The 18,001-nt window shown below is 35.2% G+C and overlaps 3 protein-coding genes across 3 annotated transcripts in view; 2 read left to right on the top strand and 1 right to left on the bottom strand.

The window, feature by feature from the left end:
* Positions 1-3,926: 3,926 nt before the first annotated feature.
* LOC116020785 (exocyst complex component EXO70H1) lies at positions 3,927-6,034 on the top strand. Its single transcript, XM_031261314.1, has one exon. It carries the CDS (start codon positions 3,976-3,978, stop codon positions 5,905-5,907), a length of 1,932 nt encoding a protein of 643 aa, XP_031117174.1. The 5' UTR covers positions 3,927-3,975; the 3' UTR covers positions 5,908-6,034.
* A 142-nt stretch (positions 6,035-6,176) lies between these two features.
* LOC116020786 (putative pectate lyase 21) lies at positions 6,177-9,734 on the bottom strand. The gene is made up of 5 exons (XM_031261315.1): positions 9,488-9,734; positions 7,974-8,325; positions 7,693-7,903; positions 7,544-7,612; positions 6,177-6,691 (listed from the first exon to the last, which is right to left on the bottom strand). Exons 1-5 carry the CDS (start codon positions 9,612-9,614, stop codon positions 6,473-6,475), a joined length of 978 nt encoding a protein of 325 aa, XP_031117175.1. The 5' UTR covers positions 9,615-9,734; the 3' UTR covers positions 6,177-6,472.
* A 7,808-nt stretch (positions 9,735-17,542) lies between these two features.
* Positions 17,543-18,001, top strand: part of LOC116019023 (chalcone--flavonone isomerase) — a 7,233-nt gene continuing 6,774 nt past the window's right edge. Inside the window, exon 1 of the mRNA XM_031259089.1 lies at positions 17,543-17,945. Coding sequence (XP_031114949.1) covers positions 17,681-17,945 — 265 coding nt within the window. The 5' untranslated portion in view covers positions 17,543-17,680. The remainder of the gene's footprint in view (positions 17,946-18,001) is intronic.

An 18,001-nucleotide genomic window follows, 5' to 3' on the forward strand; every position in this document is an offset into this window, starting at 1 on the left:
ATAGAATTATAGATAGAGATAAGGGTCAAATAGACCCTCAAACTATAGTGTATTGTGCGATTAGGCATTCCAACTTCAAAAAGCTCCAATTAAGCCTTCAAACTTGTTATTTTGGAGCAAATAAACCCTTTAACTCATTTGTGACTTATAATTGCATGTCAATCCAAATTCCGATGAACCTCCGACCAAATTCCGGTGACTAAATCAAAACTACAGCCACCGACGCCGATCGCACCCTGCCAGCCTTCTCCGGCCGTGGAGATGGCGATGACCAAGTTGGTCGCCATCTCACTGGAGATGGCAACCAGTTGGCCGCCATCTCCAGTGAGATGGGGAGATGGCGACGAACTCTGGTCGCCATCTCCACGGCCAGAGAAGGCGGCCAGACTTCTCCGGCCGGGCACGATCGGCGCCGGTCTGTAGCTTTGATCTGGTCACCGAAATTTGGTCGGATGTTTGTCGGAATTTGGATTGATCTACAATTACAAGTCACAAATGAGTGAAAGGGTTTATTTGATCTAAAATAACAAGTTTAAGGGCTTAATTGGAGCTTTTTGAAGTTGGAGGGCCTAATTGCACAATGCACTATAGTTTGATGGTCTATTTGATCCTTATCCCTTATAAATATAATCAATACTTTAAATTTTATATATAATACTTTGGCAAATTATACCATGAATCATGGTCCACTTTGCACTGTAGACTCTTGTCCAAAATAGTTGTATGCAGTTAACAAATTATATGTCTGTAAATAAATTGAAAACACATAATATGTTAATTACATGCACATAATATACCGTTAAAATATTATGTTTCTGTAGTTAACAAATTATGTATCTTCAATTTATTTACATGCACATAACTTATTAACGGAAGACATAATTGATAATACAAGGTGGACCCTGATCCATAGTATAACAATTGATAAATTCTTTATATCTTAAATGTAGTACCTTATAACAAAATTATAGACAATTTGCATGAAATAAAGTAATAACATAACAGAATTCCATATATAATCAATACTTTAAGTCTTATATTTAATAATTTATAGCATAAATGTAATACACATTTTGTAAAGAATAAAGTAATAACATAATAGTATTACAAATATCATTAATACTTTAAGCCTTATATATAATATTTTATAGTATAAATGTAGTACTTTATAGCAAAATTATACTCCCTCCGTCCCATTTTATGTGTCTGGTCGGTTAACGAGGCATGCCTGAAGTTATTTTTAATATAATTTTTCATAATATTAGGTTTAGTATTAATATACAAAATTTATATATTTAGAAACTACACTAAAAGTACCATTAAACACAAAAAATAAAATTTAAAAATAAGTAAAAAATATTAAAGAAAATAAACAAAGAAGAAAGAGTTGATTTGACCAATGAATAGTAAGTAGGACAGATAAAATGGGACAGAGGGAGTAATAGACAATTTGTAAAAAATAAAGTGTCGTTACATAGCATAATTGTAGATATAATCAACACTTTAAACTTTATATATAATATTTTATAGCAAAACTATTGTAATAAACACACATATCATAAGACCCAAATTCTGCTAACCCGACCCGTCTCACGGATTGAGATCTGTGAGACGATCTCACATGATACTTTGACTAAGTAATACTACAAGTCTACAATCCAACAACATTTAATCGTAAAGTTGAAGATTTGACATTTGTAAAGGGTGTGTTATATTGCATATACTCTCATTTTTTTGGAGCGACGAAAGAAATCACAACCACTAGTATCCAAATGGTGCACGAATAAACTTTATTTATGTGTAATAACCTGCCAACCAAACAAGCAAGTTTTTGTATACTCTGGGGAAGAAAGTTTTTGTATACTCTAATTTTTGTCTCTTTACTAATTGTGTGAAATGTTAAGTGCTTTGTTCAAGAGATGTTTTAGGTAATGTAACATTATTAGAAATCTCACATAACATAAAAATGTGGGAAGGGTGTTATTCTATGAATATTGTCAAAACTAAAAACAAAGTTTAAAATTTTTAGGTTCGGGTTATCTCACATTTCCAAAAACCAAACAAAGAAATATGATATGACTATTAACATTATTAAAATTTTAGATATGTGGCTAAAGCACAAAAATGCATCCAATAAAATAACTCAGTAATCTTATATCGTGATTTTTGTAGGACGGGAACATGTCATCTAAACAATATCAATTTTAAGTGTTAATTCCAGCGAAGGTCCCTTGTCATAAGTGACAATTCTAAATTTAGTCTCAAACTATCGTTTTTGTCCTTTAACACCCTAAACTATCATATTTTGAATACTTTTGGTCCTTTCGATTTTTTCCAATGAGTTAATTTCAGTGGAGGTCTCTTGTCTTTGATGGTAATTCTAAATTTAGTCTCAGACAATCAATTTTGCCATTTAACAACCCATACTATCATATTTTGGACACTTTTGGCCATTCCGATTATTTTTTTTTAGCTGAAACTCTATTTTAGGCAAAGACATTATTGTCTTTTCAATTTTTTTATTTTCCAATTTTCTTACGCCGATTTTATTTCGTATCTTAACCGTAGATTGCACCATCTCCTTCATCTAGCTCTTGTCTTCATCTCCTTCAACTCGGCCTCAGCCAAATCGTCCTTCTTCAATGGCGATACTGAATACATGATGACCTCCAAGTATGGAGGAATCATTTTACAACGCAGTTAGAAAGCTCAGAATGTCGCCATCCGGTCGGTTTCAGTTTGACCGCTATTGTTTTAGTACATGATTTTGTGACTCATCTACTATAGCTGTTAAAAGGAAAAAAAAAAAAAAGCATATTCTTTTCATCGGGAAATTCCCTTTCCTAAAATAGGGTTTCACTGGAAAAATTCATCGAAATGATCAAAAGTGTCAAAAATATGATATGAGGTGTTAAATGGCAAAAATGACTGTTTAGGACTAAATTTAGAAATGCATCAAAGGCAAAGGACTTCCGTTGGAATTAGCTCATTTGAAAAATATTTTTAAAAAAATTGAAAAGACAAAATACTCTTGCCTAAAATAGAATTTTACCAGAAAAGTCATCGAAATGATCAAAAGTGTCCAAAATAGGTGTTAAGTGGCAAATATAATAGGTCTGGGACTAAACTTAAAATTGCCACCAAAGACAAAAAACCTTTGCTAGAATTAACTCTTTTTTTTATTTTTTAATTTGATCTAATAACTTGTTGCAAAAAAAAAATGTCAAATCAACATCACTTAAATTTAACATGGGACAACCCTAGTTAAGTTGGATGGACAATTGGACTTGATAACTAGAAAGTTTCAAGTTCAACTTCCTATGAAAACTACCATTGGCATTCTCAGTTTGAACCAGTCAACTACGGTCCATGGACATCCAAAGCGCACATTGGTTAACGATCGCGGACTTTCCTATAAATCAATGTATTTAAAAATATTGTAAAAGATTAATTATATACCAAGTCATGCACAATATTAATAGCAATTCATGAATTTAAATTTTTAGATGAATTTGATGCTCAGCTTCTATGTTGTTCAAGTACAAAATGATGAATTTAACAACTTGACACTGACCTTATAATGTGAATCCAAACTTTCAGGAATTTTCTTGAATACACTCCGTAATAGTTTAGTCATGAAATTTACTACATAAAGACTTAGTATCTCTGTGAGAAAATTCTGAATTTGATATAATAAATAACATGAAATTTTCAAAAAACTTGAAAAAATTCATACCTCTTGGCCATTGAATACTGCAGCTTCAGAATTGTTTGGGAGAAACCAAAGGCAGTCAAACACCCTCTACACCCCTAACACAAACCAAGTCAATTATATCACCTACCCCACATACAACTGTCTTTATTTCTCCCTCTATTTAAACTCAGATTTCCTCACATCATTTATTGCATACACAGCAAGGCATCCAAATACAGCAAGGCCCTCCCTGACCAATTCTCAGCATCTTTGAGAGTGCAATGGCGATTCTTGATACCAGGAAAGAGAAATCATTGCCCTCAACGCCGAGGAGGATGAGAGCAGAGCTCTTTGCTTCATCAAAAACCAAATCTTCCCTCTCTTCCTTTTCGGGCCATTCACCACCTGCAACACCTCCCCACACTTTTTCAGAGGCAATGATGGAGGAAAACATTGATAATGCCGAGGTGCTTATCAAGAAATGGGATCCTAATGGGTCCTCCTACGGGAAACTGTTCCAAGAAAACAGAAAAGAAGCCAAGGAATTCGTCAGATGTGTGAAGGAGTTGAGAAGGGCCATGCACTTCCTGGTTTCACAGCATTCGAGTTCTGGCAAGCTTGTTAAAGCTCAGAACTTGATGCACATGGCCATGGCAAGACTCGAGAAGGAGTTTTATCAGATATTGTCTGCAAATAGACAGTATTTGGATCCAGAATCAGTGTCCAGTAGATCCTCTCACCTGTCACAGTCACTTTCAACTGATTCAGAGCAAGAAGATGGTGGTTGCTCAGATAATGAGATTCAGGAAGCTGGTGAATCCATATCCAAGGTGGAACGGTTGTCTGTTCTAGCTATGTCTGACCTCAGGCTGATTGCTGACTGTATGGTCAGCTCAGGTTATGCCAAAGAGTGTGTTAACATATATAAAATCATCAGAAAGTCAATTGTGGATGAAGGGCTCTATCACCTTGGAATTCAACAGTACAGCTCATCCCACATCAGCAAGATGAGTTCAAATGTTCTTGAGGATCAGATAAAGAACTGGCTAAATGCAGTGAAAATTGCAGTGAAGACACTCTTCCATGGCGAGAGGTTTCTCTGTGACCATGTCTTTTCTGCATCTCAGACCATGAGAGAAGCATGTTTCACTGTCATAGCAAAAGAAGGAGCCACTAACCTGTTCAGATTCCCGGAACTTGTTGCGAAGAGCAAGGGATCACCTGAAAAAATGTTCCGGCTAATGGACTTATATGAGGGGATTTCAGAGCTATGGCCTGAGATTGAGTCAATCTTCTCATATGAATCAGTCTCAGCAGTCAGACTGCAAGCTCTCTCCTCTCTTCACAAACTCTGCAGTTCAGTCCAAACACTACTTTCTGAGTTCGAGTCATCTATACATAAGAACTCATCGAGAACGCCAATTCTTGGTGGAGGGATTCATCCATTGACCATTTCAGTGATGGATTTTGTATCATCCCTGGGAGACTATAGCGATGTACTCTATGACATAATTGGTGACTCTGCTGGATCTCCTGCACGAACACCATTTCCAGAATCATACTTTGAGAGCCCTCCAAGTGCCTCTGAGACTCCAACTTCAGCAGTATCTGCCCGACTTGCTTGGATCATCCTCGTACTCCTCTGCAAACTCGACAGCAAAGCTGAGCTCTACAATGATATTGCTTTATCCTATCTTTTCCTAGCCAACAACCTCCAATATGTAGTGGAGAAAGTAAGGTCAAGCTTCCTCAAGTGTCTCCTTGGTGATAACTGGGTTTCAAAACTTGACAGGAAGGTGAAATCATATGCAGCAAACTACAAAGCAATGGCGTGGGCAAAAGTGTTTTCATGTCTGCCAGAGATATTGGATCCATCACTATCCCCTGACAGTATAAAGGAGCATTTTAGACAATTCAGTGCTGCCTTTGAAGAGGCATACCGGAAACAGACAGCATACGTGGTTCCTGATGGGAAGTTACGAGATGAAATAAAATTGTCAGTAGCAAAATTACTCGTACCAATGTACAGGGAATTCTATGATACATACCTGGAAGTACTGAGCAGTGAAAAGAACTTGGAGGTGATGGTGAGGTATTCTCCCGATAATTTGGGAAACTACCTGTCAGATTTGTTCCATGGGGCATCAATGTCAAGGAGTTCATCATCATCATCTTTATCATCAAATTCCCGTGTACCACGGTGCCTTAATTAAGTCCAGGCACTTTACAGCATCTGGATCTTGTGTTATTTTCATGTAAACAAATGTACAACTGTTTCTAGATTCAAGCTGTAAGTTCTTGCTATAAAGAAACTGTCTCTCAGTGGATTCAATACCAAAAGTGAAAATTTTCTTTGTAACAACTATCAACCCTTCTGACCAGTATCTAACTTCTGAAACAATTCAAACAGTATCCAAGAAACTCCATCAATACAGAAAAGTATAGTAAGATTTTGTGATGAGCAATTAGAAGGATAAGCAAATTAGTCAAGTTACACCCCTTCCATATATTCACAAATGATAACATTATACTAACACTGAAGTCTTACACATAATCACATATAGCATCTGCCAATACATTTCCCCTCGTTGCATCACAGAAGATGAAACTTTTTGTTTCCAAATTTAGTGGATACTGCCTACACAACTTACTATTATTTTCAAATAAGAATCAAATATTCTCCAAGTTTTTGTTTCTGATATGAACAGAGAATCAGAGATATACTATCTACATTCGAGACTAATAATTTTCTTATTGGCATTGCATATGATTGGCACATTATTCTGCTGGCCGAGGAAGAGATTGCCAGCCTGTGCAAATTTGCAGTACAGTTTTGAGGGAGTCTGAAACCGTTTCCAATGTCCAGTTAGGGTAAAATTCACTTGGATGGAAACATTGCTCACCAACTCCATTTAATAAGAATCCTTGAGCTCCATTCAGAAACAAATCACCCTCTGATCTAATTATGCCTGATCTTGCCTCCTCCTTATCTGCTGCCTAAATCATCAAAATAACTCAATAGCTTATGAAGTTGGTCACATAAATGCACATAGTTAGACTTTTTAAAAGCAGTGGGATATTCTAATTACCAAAAACGTAATGAGAAGACATAGCATAAGAAACAATATGGGAAATCTTTTGTTATAATCCCATCAATGTTGTTAAGGCGGACTTTCATAAGTTACTGCATACATTCTTAATCCATCTCCACATATTTATCAATCCAATACAGAACCCTTCTCTAGCATGGAATGTCATAGAGCCTTCAATTGAAATATATTGAATAATTGGAGATTATATTCACCAAAGTATAGATGAAAAAGATAATCCATATGTTCCATAAGGGGACACAATTATTGTATTTCCGTTTCCAGCACAAATAGAACAAGAGAAAGTCTTTGCAGAAAGGGCAAGCCCAGAAAGAAGCAATAGGATGACCTTGTGTGTAATAAGCTTGAGTTTGAGCTCATTACATGAACACCTCAGATATCTCTTTAAGAAATGAGTCAAGCAAGTTTAAACTCAGCTTTCCTCATATAATGTAAAATATTATATATGCACAACATGTCAACACACAACTAATACATTTTTAAAATAAAATAAAACAGTTTATATGAACAATTTGTTTAAATAAAGTCAATCAAGTTCAAACACCAACTGTTCCTTAACCAATCAAGCTGAGATCAAGCACAAGAAATACCCGCTTGGCTCAACTCTTTGCAGCCCTAGCTCAACAATAAAATCATCAGATCATTTTTTTATTTTTGGTTTTAATATAAAATTTTGGTTTTACAATTCCAAGTGTGTATAATTATAATGTAAATTAATGTATAAAACTTGTGGAGTTACCTTCTCCGTGTAGTATTCAAAAGCTTTTTTCTTTTGTCCTGCTTCATAAATGTTGCATTGAGAGTAAATCTGGAACCAACCATAAAATGGGTTAAGTAGTTACCTATTTTTAACATGCATGAGAAATAATATACAAGAACCAAACTTACCTGTGATTCTACACTGGCACACACAGCATATATACCCCAATTTCTTGTGTAATTGTTGTACAGGTGAACTTTACCAAATCTAACACGAGGCTGCCTTTGGCGTGTACCATCAAAAAAACAATGGTGAATGGTCACTCTTATACACCGATCATTGACATGAGAGGGGTCTGCTCCAATAAGCATTGTTTTGTCATGATTTGCAAAATAGCATCTGCAAGGCAGAATTCTTCATTAATCCATGTCAAGCAACTTCTTATACAATGTCAGAAAAACTAGCTGACCTAGAAACAGTTATGTCTGTGCTTTGTCTTGTTATGTCTATTAGGCCATCATCATAATCTCGGAGTGAACAGCGATCAATCCATATGTGCCTAGAATTGGGTTTTATTTGAATGCCATCAACATCATGACCCCTGCCACCTTCAAACTCCAAGTTGCATACAATTATATGTTCACATTCCTTTAGACGTAATCCTTTTCCAGTCAGCTTTACTCTTTGTCCACGCCCGTCAATTGTCTTATAAGATGACACACTCAGGTAGGATGAGAGATGAATGACACCTGAAACTTCAAAGACAATCCAAAGTGGCTCTTTCTTACGGCATCCATCACGAAGTGATCCTGGACCATCATCTACAAACAAGAAAACAAAATCACAATACCAGTCAACTGAAGTACCTACTAGATAACTTCCAGCAGAGACCCTTGTCCTGCTAGACCACTAGCTCCTGAAAGGCTGAAAATATCATCAAATCTTGAATACATCCCCAACAGCCAACCATCAGACACGTGAAAACTTTTAAGAACAAGATGCAATATGAACAGTTCCCTATTTGCCTTTCTGTTCAAACAACCATTCTTCAACTTTGATAAAAACAAATCTGTTTTTGAGGCAAAACAGATTCGCTTATAGGTGAAAATTTCAACTAAACCAAATCAGAAACCTCTAAAACGAACCGATCCACCACTTAAAGTTAAACATGTAGGCAGTTATAGCAATTATTGTATCACAAAAATAAAACCCTATGAATTAAATTCTAATAAACAAAAAAGGAAAGCAAAATCACCAATGTGGTCAAGTTGGCACTTGGCGCCCAAGGTCTCTTGTCTTAGTTGAGTCCTCAAATTCAAGTCTTACTGCATACAGTCTATGAGTGTAGGTCCATTGTTGTCGCACATTTTTATTTGGTGAATATTGAACTTATTGGACTAGGTAGCAGTGTTGAGCTAAGAATTTGTGGATAAATAAGTAGACTTGTATCTTCAAAATAAGTAGACTTGTAGTTGTAAAGGTTATAGATAGAGATTATTAATTATTATAACTCATCATTTATACTTTTTTCTTCAAAAAATAAAAAATAAAAACAGACACACACACACACAAACAATACAAAACCTATTGACAAATTGGTATTACAAATTTTTAGTGCTTACACAAGCTGAATTAGAAATTAGAACTACACACCAAATTAGTAAAGATACACTCTCACACCAAAGACTTATTTTTTTTTTTTTTGTATAAGCTTCAATTTTCAATCATCATTAGCAGACTAGGTTTACCATAAAACACCATTTTGTTTAATAGATATGCTCTTAAACTTCAGATAGACATTCTGATTCTACTCTAAACAATTTAGCAAAGCGCTTTTTGTTGTGATTATCTTCACAAAACTGTGGTTAGGTTACAAAGTAATTTCGACTACAATATACGTCAACAATTACAAGTTACATTACATACCTAATAAATCAGAAATTGGAAAAGAAAAGGAAATAAATATAGGAAGAAGGACCAAACCGGCTAATGTGGTAACACGATAAAGGCCACCGTTGAGGCCGCCGATGGAGAACCTTCCGAATCCTTCGGCTCGACCGGCCAGAGCTCTGAGGTTAAAGTCGACGTCAGCGTATGGTAATGTTGCCATGGTGGTTTCTGTCTCGGCGGACCTCTGATTTCTTCGGCGGTAACCGTCGCGGCAAGTTAAACCGGAGTTTTGTTTCGGCGGGTTGCTTCTTATGTCTTGGGACGTTAACGTCACCTAGAATTTCACGGCGGGTTTGGCTGTTAATGTCAGCAAAGTTTTGATTTGCCAAAAAAAAAAATAAAAAAATAAGGGTCAATTAGGTCATTGAATTACACACTAAAATGCAATTAGGCCATCGAACTCAAAAATAATGCAATTGGGTCCCTGAACTATACAAACTCATGCAATTTGATCCAAAATAACTTGTTTTACCTGCTTTGCCGGTTACCAATTTTAAAAATAATATTTTAAAATAATTTTAAATAAAATAATTAATTAAAATTAATAATTAAGAATTAATAATTAAAAAAACTTCCGGTCCGACCGGAAGTTTTTTTTTTTTTTAATATTCTTAATTTTAATTTTAATTATTTATTTTATTTAAAATTATTTTAAAATATTATTTTTAAAATTGGTAACCGCCAAAGTAGGTAAAACAAGTCATTTTGGATCAAATTGCATGGTTTGTGTAATTCAGGGACTTAATTGCATTGTTTTTTAGTTTGATGGCCTAATTGCATTTTGGTGTGTAGTTCAGTGGCCTATTTAACCCTTATTCCAAAAAAAAAAGTCAGTAAAGTTTTGCCGTTTTGGGGGTGACAACTGACAACTAGGTGGAGCTGTCAATATGACAATATGTAATCTTTATTCTATAGAACATGATTTACACCATTTTGTCAACTATAAGGCATCCCTCAATAGTTATAATTTTGGTGTGATTTTTAGAGAGTTTTTTATAAGTGTGATTAGGAAAAAAAATGTGAGTAGATGAAAAAATAAATAAACAAAACAAAATCGAAAACAGAAAAAAAAAAAAAAGTAGTTATTTACACGTGTGAGGCGCAACTTCTTTCTCATTGGGCGGGGCTCACTTTTTTTGCCAAAAATTCATTTTTTGCAGTAGAAAAACATCCATAAAAACTCACTCCCCCATTTGTATAAAAACTTGTGGGTTAGTTTTTTGCCTAAAAACTTGTGTCAAAATGAACAAATGGGGAAGACTTAAATAAAAAGTACATTTCTATATACAAATTTAATAAGAGCCAATAAAATATGTCCCTAAAAGGAATTAAAAAAATGTTAGGTGTAATTGTTTGTTAACATGATTGGTTCATATTATTTTAATTTTAATATATTTTTAATGATTTTTCTTATTTACCCTTTATTATATTATTTTCTCCTCTTAAATAACTCCGCATTCCGTTAGTATAAATTTTAGTAACAGAATATTATGTTATCTATTTATTTTTCTTAACTTACTTATATAGAAAGGTCTTAGATTCGAACACCGTTCCAATCAGAATTGACACAATTGTTAAACATATACTATGAATATGTTTGAATGTATTAAAAAATACAATGAGGCCAAGACGGTGATGGGGGAGGCTTATAGAGGAATTTGTGCAACCCATCAGGGCGCCAACACACTAGCAAGAAAGTTGGTTATCTAGGGTTATTACTGGCTGACTATGGTGAAGGATTGTATAGAAGAAGTCATGAGGTGCCCGATATACCAACCTTTTGCGAAAAATGAAACCCGACCGACTATGTTTTAGACCCCGGTTATGACGACCATCAACTTTGCTAAGTGGGGGGTAGATCTTCTCAGGCCGCTAACACAACCACTTGGTTGACAAAGATTCTACATCACGGCGGGCGATTACTTTACTAAGTGGGCGGAGGCTGAACCTTTGGCCACCATTACCAAGTATCTGTGTCGCCGATTTATTTGGAAGAATATCATTTGTAGGTTTGGGTTGCCCGAGCAGCTGGTTATTGATAACGACCAGCAGTTTGATAATCGGTCATTCGTAGCCTTTTCCATTCAGCATGGCATTCGACACATTAAGGGTTTCGTCGCTTACCCCCAATCAAATGGACAGATAGAGAATCTAAATCACACCCTGCTAGACAGAATGAGGAAAATGTTGGAAGAATTGGCCGAAACTTGGGTCGAGCAGCTAGAGAAGGTTCTCTGGACATATCGAATAACTCCCCGCCGTGCGAATGCAGAGACGCCATTTGCCTTGGCATTCGGATTCGAAGCCAAGGTGCCGACTAAGGTTTAGGTACCCAGCTTTAGAATAATGTTTTACAATGAGGAAGGTAATGAGGAAAGCTTGCGAATTGAAAAGAACTTCTTGGAAGAAAGATGAGATGTCGCGTACGCTCGGATGGCTGAGTACCAGCAGGCAATCAAGCGATACCAAGACAAGCGGCAAAGGTCAAGCACCTCTAAGTGGGCGACTTAGTCTTTAGGGATCAGGAGGCTAGTCAACCCACTACGGGGGGGAAGTTAGCTATAAAATGGGAAGGAAATTATAAGATCTTCAGAAGTGGTCTTCTCAGGAACGTACTGATTAGATACTATGGAAGACAGACAAGTGGACAGAACATGGAATGCCCATCGCTTGAAGAAGTTTTATCAGTAGCATATTTATTGTTTTTTTCCCTTATATAATTCTATGTAGGCACTTAGTGGCCATAATTAGTTGGTGTATTACTTAGATATTTCAAGTAATACAACTTTGTTAGTTTGACTAAAACACTCATGCGAAGCCGATTGTTCAGTCACCCTTCCATGAGAAGTCAGTCGACAATTGACCTTTTCAGGACTTAAAAGATAGGGGGTTCGAAGTTTGCAGTTAGGAGTTAACCAGTAGCCCTTTCTTGAGAAGTCAGTCGACAACTGGCCTTTTTATGCCTTAGAAGAAAAGGATGGAATTCGGAGTTTGGAGTTAAGAACTGACCAGTCGCTCTTCCTTGAGAAGTCAGTCGATAACTAGCATTTTCAGACCTTAGAAGAAAATGATGGAATTCGGAGTTTGCAGTCAGGAGCTGACCAGTCGTCCTTCCTTGAAAAGTTAGTCGACAACTAGCCTTTTCAAACCTTAGAAAAAATGATGGAATTCGAAGTTTACAGTTAGGAGCTGACCAGTCGCCCTTCCTTGAGAAGTCGGTCAATAATTGGCCTTTTCAGGCCTTAGAAGAAAAGGATGGAATAATTTGAAGTTTGCAATCAGGAGTTGACCAGTCGCCCTTCCTTGAGAAGTCGGTCGACAACTGGCATTTTTAAGCCTTAGAAGAAAGGGGGTTCAGAGTTTGAAGTTAGGAAGTAACTAATTGTCCTTCCTTGAGAAGTTGGTTGACAACTGGCTTTTTCAGACCTTAGAAAAAAAGGCATTCGGAGTTTGCAGTCAGGAGCTCACCGGTCACCCTTCCTTGAGAAGCCGGTCGACAACTGGCCTTTTCAGGCTTTAGAAAAAAAGGTGTTTGGAGTTTGCAATCAGGAGCCGACCAGTCACCCTTCCTTGAGAAGTACGTCGACAACTGGTTTTTTTAGGCCTTAGAAGAAAGTAGAATTCGGGGCTTGCAGTCAGGAGCTGACTAGGTACACTTCTTCCCATGATTAGTCGGTCCTTCCATGCTGCTCAGAAAGAGGAAGTCTAGCCAAGGGGGAAAAGAAACATTTTATTCATGCTAAGTATATCTCATACAAGTTGAAGGATTACATTAGACTACACCCTTCACTTTTTCTTCGAAGGGTGAGTGATGCACTTCCACGCCCTGACCTGGGTCCGTGGCGAAGGAACGGGGGCTTCTAGTGGTGCAAAAGCATGAACAATTCCGATCAATCATCTCATACATCTTATCCAGAAACCACAAATAGTCAGGATCCAGTAGCGGACTTCTTTCCCTGTCCGAAGGTGTGGTTGCCGCCTCTTCCCCATTAGATAAAACTGCCAGAGGATCTTTCGACGAGTCTCCCTCCTCATGGTTCACTAAGCGTTTGTAATATTAGTAATTAAGAAACTAATCCTCAATTTGCTTTTTAGACACAAACTTAGTCCAATTCAAATGTCGAGACTAATAATTAAAAATAATGATGAGAGTAGAAGGAGGTAGCATCCGCCTCCTTCCAGATCGGAAGGAGGCGACGTCTGCCTCCTTTCGTTCTGGGAAGTCGTTGTTTTCTCTACTACCTTTCAGCATCCTATCTTTTCTCAAAGCTTTCCTCTCAAATTCATTCACCTGTTGAAAATAAAGGTAGATACATAATGGATTCAAACTAAAGAGAAACACCAAACAAAGAAACCACAAAGTGAAGCAAAACATTTGCAGAGAAATGCTCCAAACCACAAAGTGAAGCAAAACATTTGCAGAGAAATGCTCCAAACAACCGTCATCATACGTATAACATAACGAATAGACAAATGTTGCAATTAAAGTACCACTGAAAACAAGTAACACAAATTTGTGTACAAAACTTAATGAGAATGTAGGTAGAAAAAAGAAAAAGGAAAACAAAAAAAATGAAAGCATAAAATGACATCAACTTACACGAGAGAAAAACGAGAAGAAACCAGAGAGAAATGTAATAGCGCAGGGAAAACGTCTTCAAAAGGACAATTGAAGTAGGGGGAATGTTAACAAATTGGATAAAAGGACAGTTAAAATAGTAAAGAACAAAATTCATTGAACAGATTCCGAGATAAATAAAATAAAATAACGAGTAAAGCGTGTAAAGAAGAATTTCAAAAGTACAAAGAGTATGGATTAAATGTCAGAGAACAATATCACCCATACAAGTCTAGCCTATCAAAATAGTATTACCGTTGTCCTCTAAACAACCGGAGTGCGACCATCGACGCATCGGCAAGGACAATATAGACAGACATTTTTTAAGGTCCAACAATCAATGCAGAAAACACAACAAATTTTGTCTGAAAAGTCGTGGCAAAAATTGATTAGGTGGGAACATTTTACGCGTACGAATGGAAAAAAGAGAAAAGGAAAAAATTCTTAAAACTGTCTTGCAAATTTACGGTTTGGTTTGGTAGAAGCTGTGAAGGAGGAATATGCCACGCCTATTTAATTAAACATCCAATCTGCCACGATAAGGACCAATACCTACCATTTTCTTTTTCATTTCTTTAATTTTATTTTCAATGTTTTAATTTTAATATTAATTATGATAATATTTGATATATATATATATATATATATATATATATATATATATATATTAGAGATTATTTAAAGTTAATTCTATTTTTAGTTCTAGATTTATAAGTCGTAATTCATTTTTAGTTTTTTTTTATAAGAAAGTTCTCATTTGGTCCTAATATTATTATGGTATGATCATTTTTAGTCATTTATCAATAAAGCAGTTTAAATTTTGTTAAATATAAGGGCACTTTAGAATCATATAAATATAAGGGCACTTTAGACTTCAATTATGATTAAGGATGAAATTTGAAAATTAACTCTTATTATTTGATTTGATACCAGTCGTGTGATCTAATATATCTTTTCAACCTTATTGACTTGGATGTACACCTGATGTATCAAAGTTAAAACAACAATTAATTTGAGGTTTAGTTAGTCTTCACCACATAAATTGCAATGCAAGGTACGCCAACTATTTTTAATTATTAATATTAACACTCACGACTATAAAAAAAAAAAAAGCATAACTCCACGATAAAAAATAAAAAATAAAAAATAAACTTGTAATGACAATATAGTGACAACTAACACCAGAATGCGCCACAACTATAACAGTGATGCACTAATAGCACAACTTACAGTCCTATAATGCAGAACACTTAGCACCCCAATGCACTCCGTCTTAAAATAGTCCTACGATGCACTACACTAAGCGCACTAATACACATCTCACCGGCCTACGATGCATAACTCACAACACCGGGTTGCACAATCAACACACGCGTACTACTCAAAATGCGTGCATATATACCAACATTCAAATATAGGCAATGTAAAAAAAAATAAAAAAATTAAAAAACTGATCACTTTCCATCTGTGAATACTCGATCGATGTGGAAGAAATTGCGGCTCCAATTTACAACAAAAATTTGGTCATATTTGCAGCAGTTACCAAAAAAAAAGACACTACTATCCACACTTTAATATATATATATATATATATATATATATATATATATATATATATATATATATATATATATATATATATATGTCATCTTAGAAAATCAAATCTAAGTCATAAAAATAAAAATAAAAATAAAAAACGAACGTATAAGATTAGTCTATAAGTTCTCACATGGGAAATTGTTCTCATATGAACCGAATTAGGTTTGTGTTCACATGAGAACACCCTTCCACATAAAAACTAAAAACAAATTAAATTTTAACTATAATGACTATAATACAAGATATATTAGTGTAAGTGAATTTATATGTTCATATTACTAAATTCTTTTGAGACGATTTAAAAAGATTTAATTTTGAGTGATATTTTGACCTTTTAATGTTCATATTAATAATAGTGAGAGTACTATTTTGACCTTTAAAAGGGAAGTTCCACCATGCAAATTTAATTTGCCTAGTTTGGTAGTGGGTGTGGAGGAGAATATGCCACGTCTACAACAACAAAGACCTAGTCTTACAATTTTCTATTTTAAATTAAATACATTTTTGTAAACAAAGCATCAACCAAACTTTAATTTTATCTTTTATTAATATAATATAAATAATTCATAAGGAAAACCAAATATGGGAGAATCCAAACTTATGTATATACAATTTGTTAGAGTTGTTTTTGAATGGGATCCGATTAATATTTGGGTTATTAAATTATTCGTATCTCTATAGTATGATATAAATATTAATGTATTACATTAAAAATAATAATAGTTATATAAATTAAAATAGTGTCTGGTTGGGGACTTTTACACTTTACTATGTGTATTGATACATATTTTTGTTAACATACTTTTGTTATTCTATCATTGAAATCAAATTTCAATCATTTAGTAAAAACTCATTACCCTTTTATTCATCTACTTTTGAACAATAAGATAAAAAAAAAAGGAGAAAAAATGAAAAAGAAAAATCATAGTCATTATTCATGCATTAAAAATAATACACACACATGTATGTGTATATATTTGAATTATTATTTATTTATTTATTTATTTTGATTTCAATTCCAATGTACTACCAAACAAAATGGTACATTCTACTTAAACTAGTTACCATTACCATTTTGTAGGGCAATTTTTTGGAATTTTGTGGTCTCATTCGTGTAAATAAATGAGGTCCTACCAAAAGTATAAGTGCAATCTTTAAAATCACTATCGTAAAATATATAATTTTATTTATATATTATTTTTTAATATAAAGATTATGTTAAGATTTTGAACAATTTTGCCATAATCATGCTCAATTAATTATGAGAGAGAAGTGCACTTTGAACCCTCCACAATTTGAGAAAAATTGATGATTTTAGGCAAGATAAAAAGGGGCGTGAAGGAATGTGAACTTAATTGCAGATTTTTTTTTTATTTCTTAAGCAGTTAGGTCAAAAATTAATATTGGGCCCACTAAAATTAAAGCCTTGTGCTATTGGACATTATGCACGAGTCAAAAATCGACCTTGTCATTATGATTCTAATATTTGAACCAAACACACCCTAAGTATTATAATTCAATGCTTATACTATTGACCAAAAGTATACGCGACAAAATAAACTCCGGGTATATGTTCATTTTTAATATACTACATGTTTATTTTACCTTGTAATACACTAAATATGATCATACAACGCACTAACAATGAACCAATACCAAAACATTATAAAATTTATCTTTTGAGTTGTGATCCTACCCAAAAAAGACCGGCCAATAGCTCTCACCAAAATTAAATTTGAAATTTTGTAATTACCTAGTCAATTACTCAAATGAAAGCACATATAATTTTTTTTTGCATTTCGCATTGCTATTTCACGGTAACTAATTTATTAATCCGACCTGCCCGGTTGCTCCACCTCGTGAGTCAGTGAATACTTACCGGTCAACCGTCACCTCAACCACCCCAATATTTACAAAATCCCCATCCAATTCGGTGATTTACTCCAAGTCTCCAACCCCCTGTTTTCATATATAGTTGCGAACAAAAGTGTACTGCGAAGCCGTGAACAATGTCTGCGCCGCCGTGTGTCGCCGAAGTCAAAGTGGAGAGCTACGTGTTTCCGGCGACGGCCAAGCCGCCGGGCACGGCCAAGACCTTGATCCTGGGGGGCGCGGGGGCCCGAGGGTTGAACATCGACGGGAAGTTCGTCAAGTTCACGGCGATAGGCGTGTACTTGGAAGCCGACGCCGTTCCCTCTCTCGCCGTTAAGTGGAACGGGAAAAGTGCGGAGGAGTTGACGGATTCCGTCCAATTTTTCAGGGACATCGTTACGGGTATGGGCCAACATCTGATTCCTTTTTCTTTTTTTTTTTTTTTTTTTTTTTTTTTT

This window comes from Ipomoea triloba, chromosome 5 (assembly GCF_003576645.1).
Source record: "Ipomoea triloba cultivar NCNSP0323 chromosome 5, ASM357664v1".
Taxonomy (NCBI): Eukaryota; Viridiplantae; Streptophyta; class Magnoliopsida; order Solanales; family Convolvulaceae; genus Ipomoea; species Ipomoea triloba.

Excerpts from the sequence above, each read along its gene's own strand:
- LOC116020785 (XM_031261314.1), top strand. The coding sequence starts at position 3,976 with ATGGCGATTCTTGATACCAGGAAAGAGAAATCATTGCCCTCAACGCCG.
- LOC116020786 (XM_031261315.1), bottom strand. The coding sequence starts at position 9,614 with ATGGCAACATTACCATACGCTGACGTCGACTTTAACCTCAGAGCTCTG. Across the intron at positions 7,613-7,692 it reads GTGCCAGTGTAGAATCACAG|ATTTACTCTCAATGCAACAT; the intron begins GTAAGTTTGGTT and ends GGTTGGTTCCAG. Across the intron at positions 6,692-7,543 it reads TTGAATACTACACGGAGAAG|GCAGCAGATAAGGAGGAGGC; the intron begins GTAACTCCACAA and ends TTGATGATTTAG.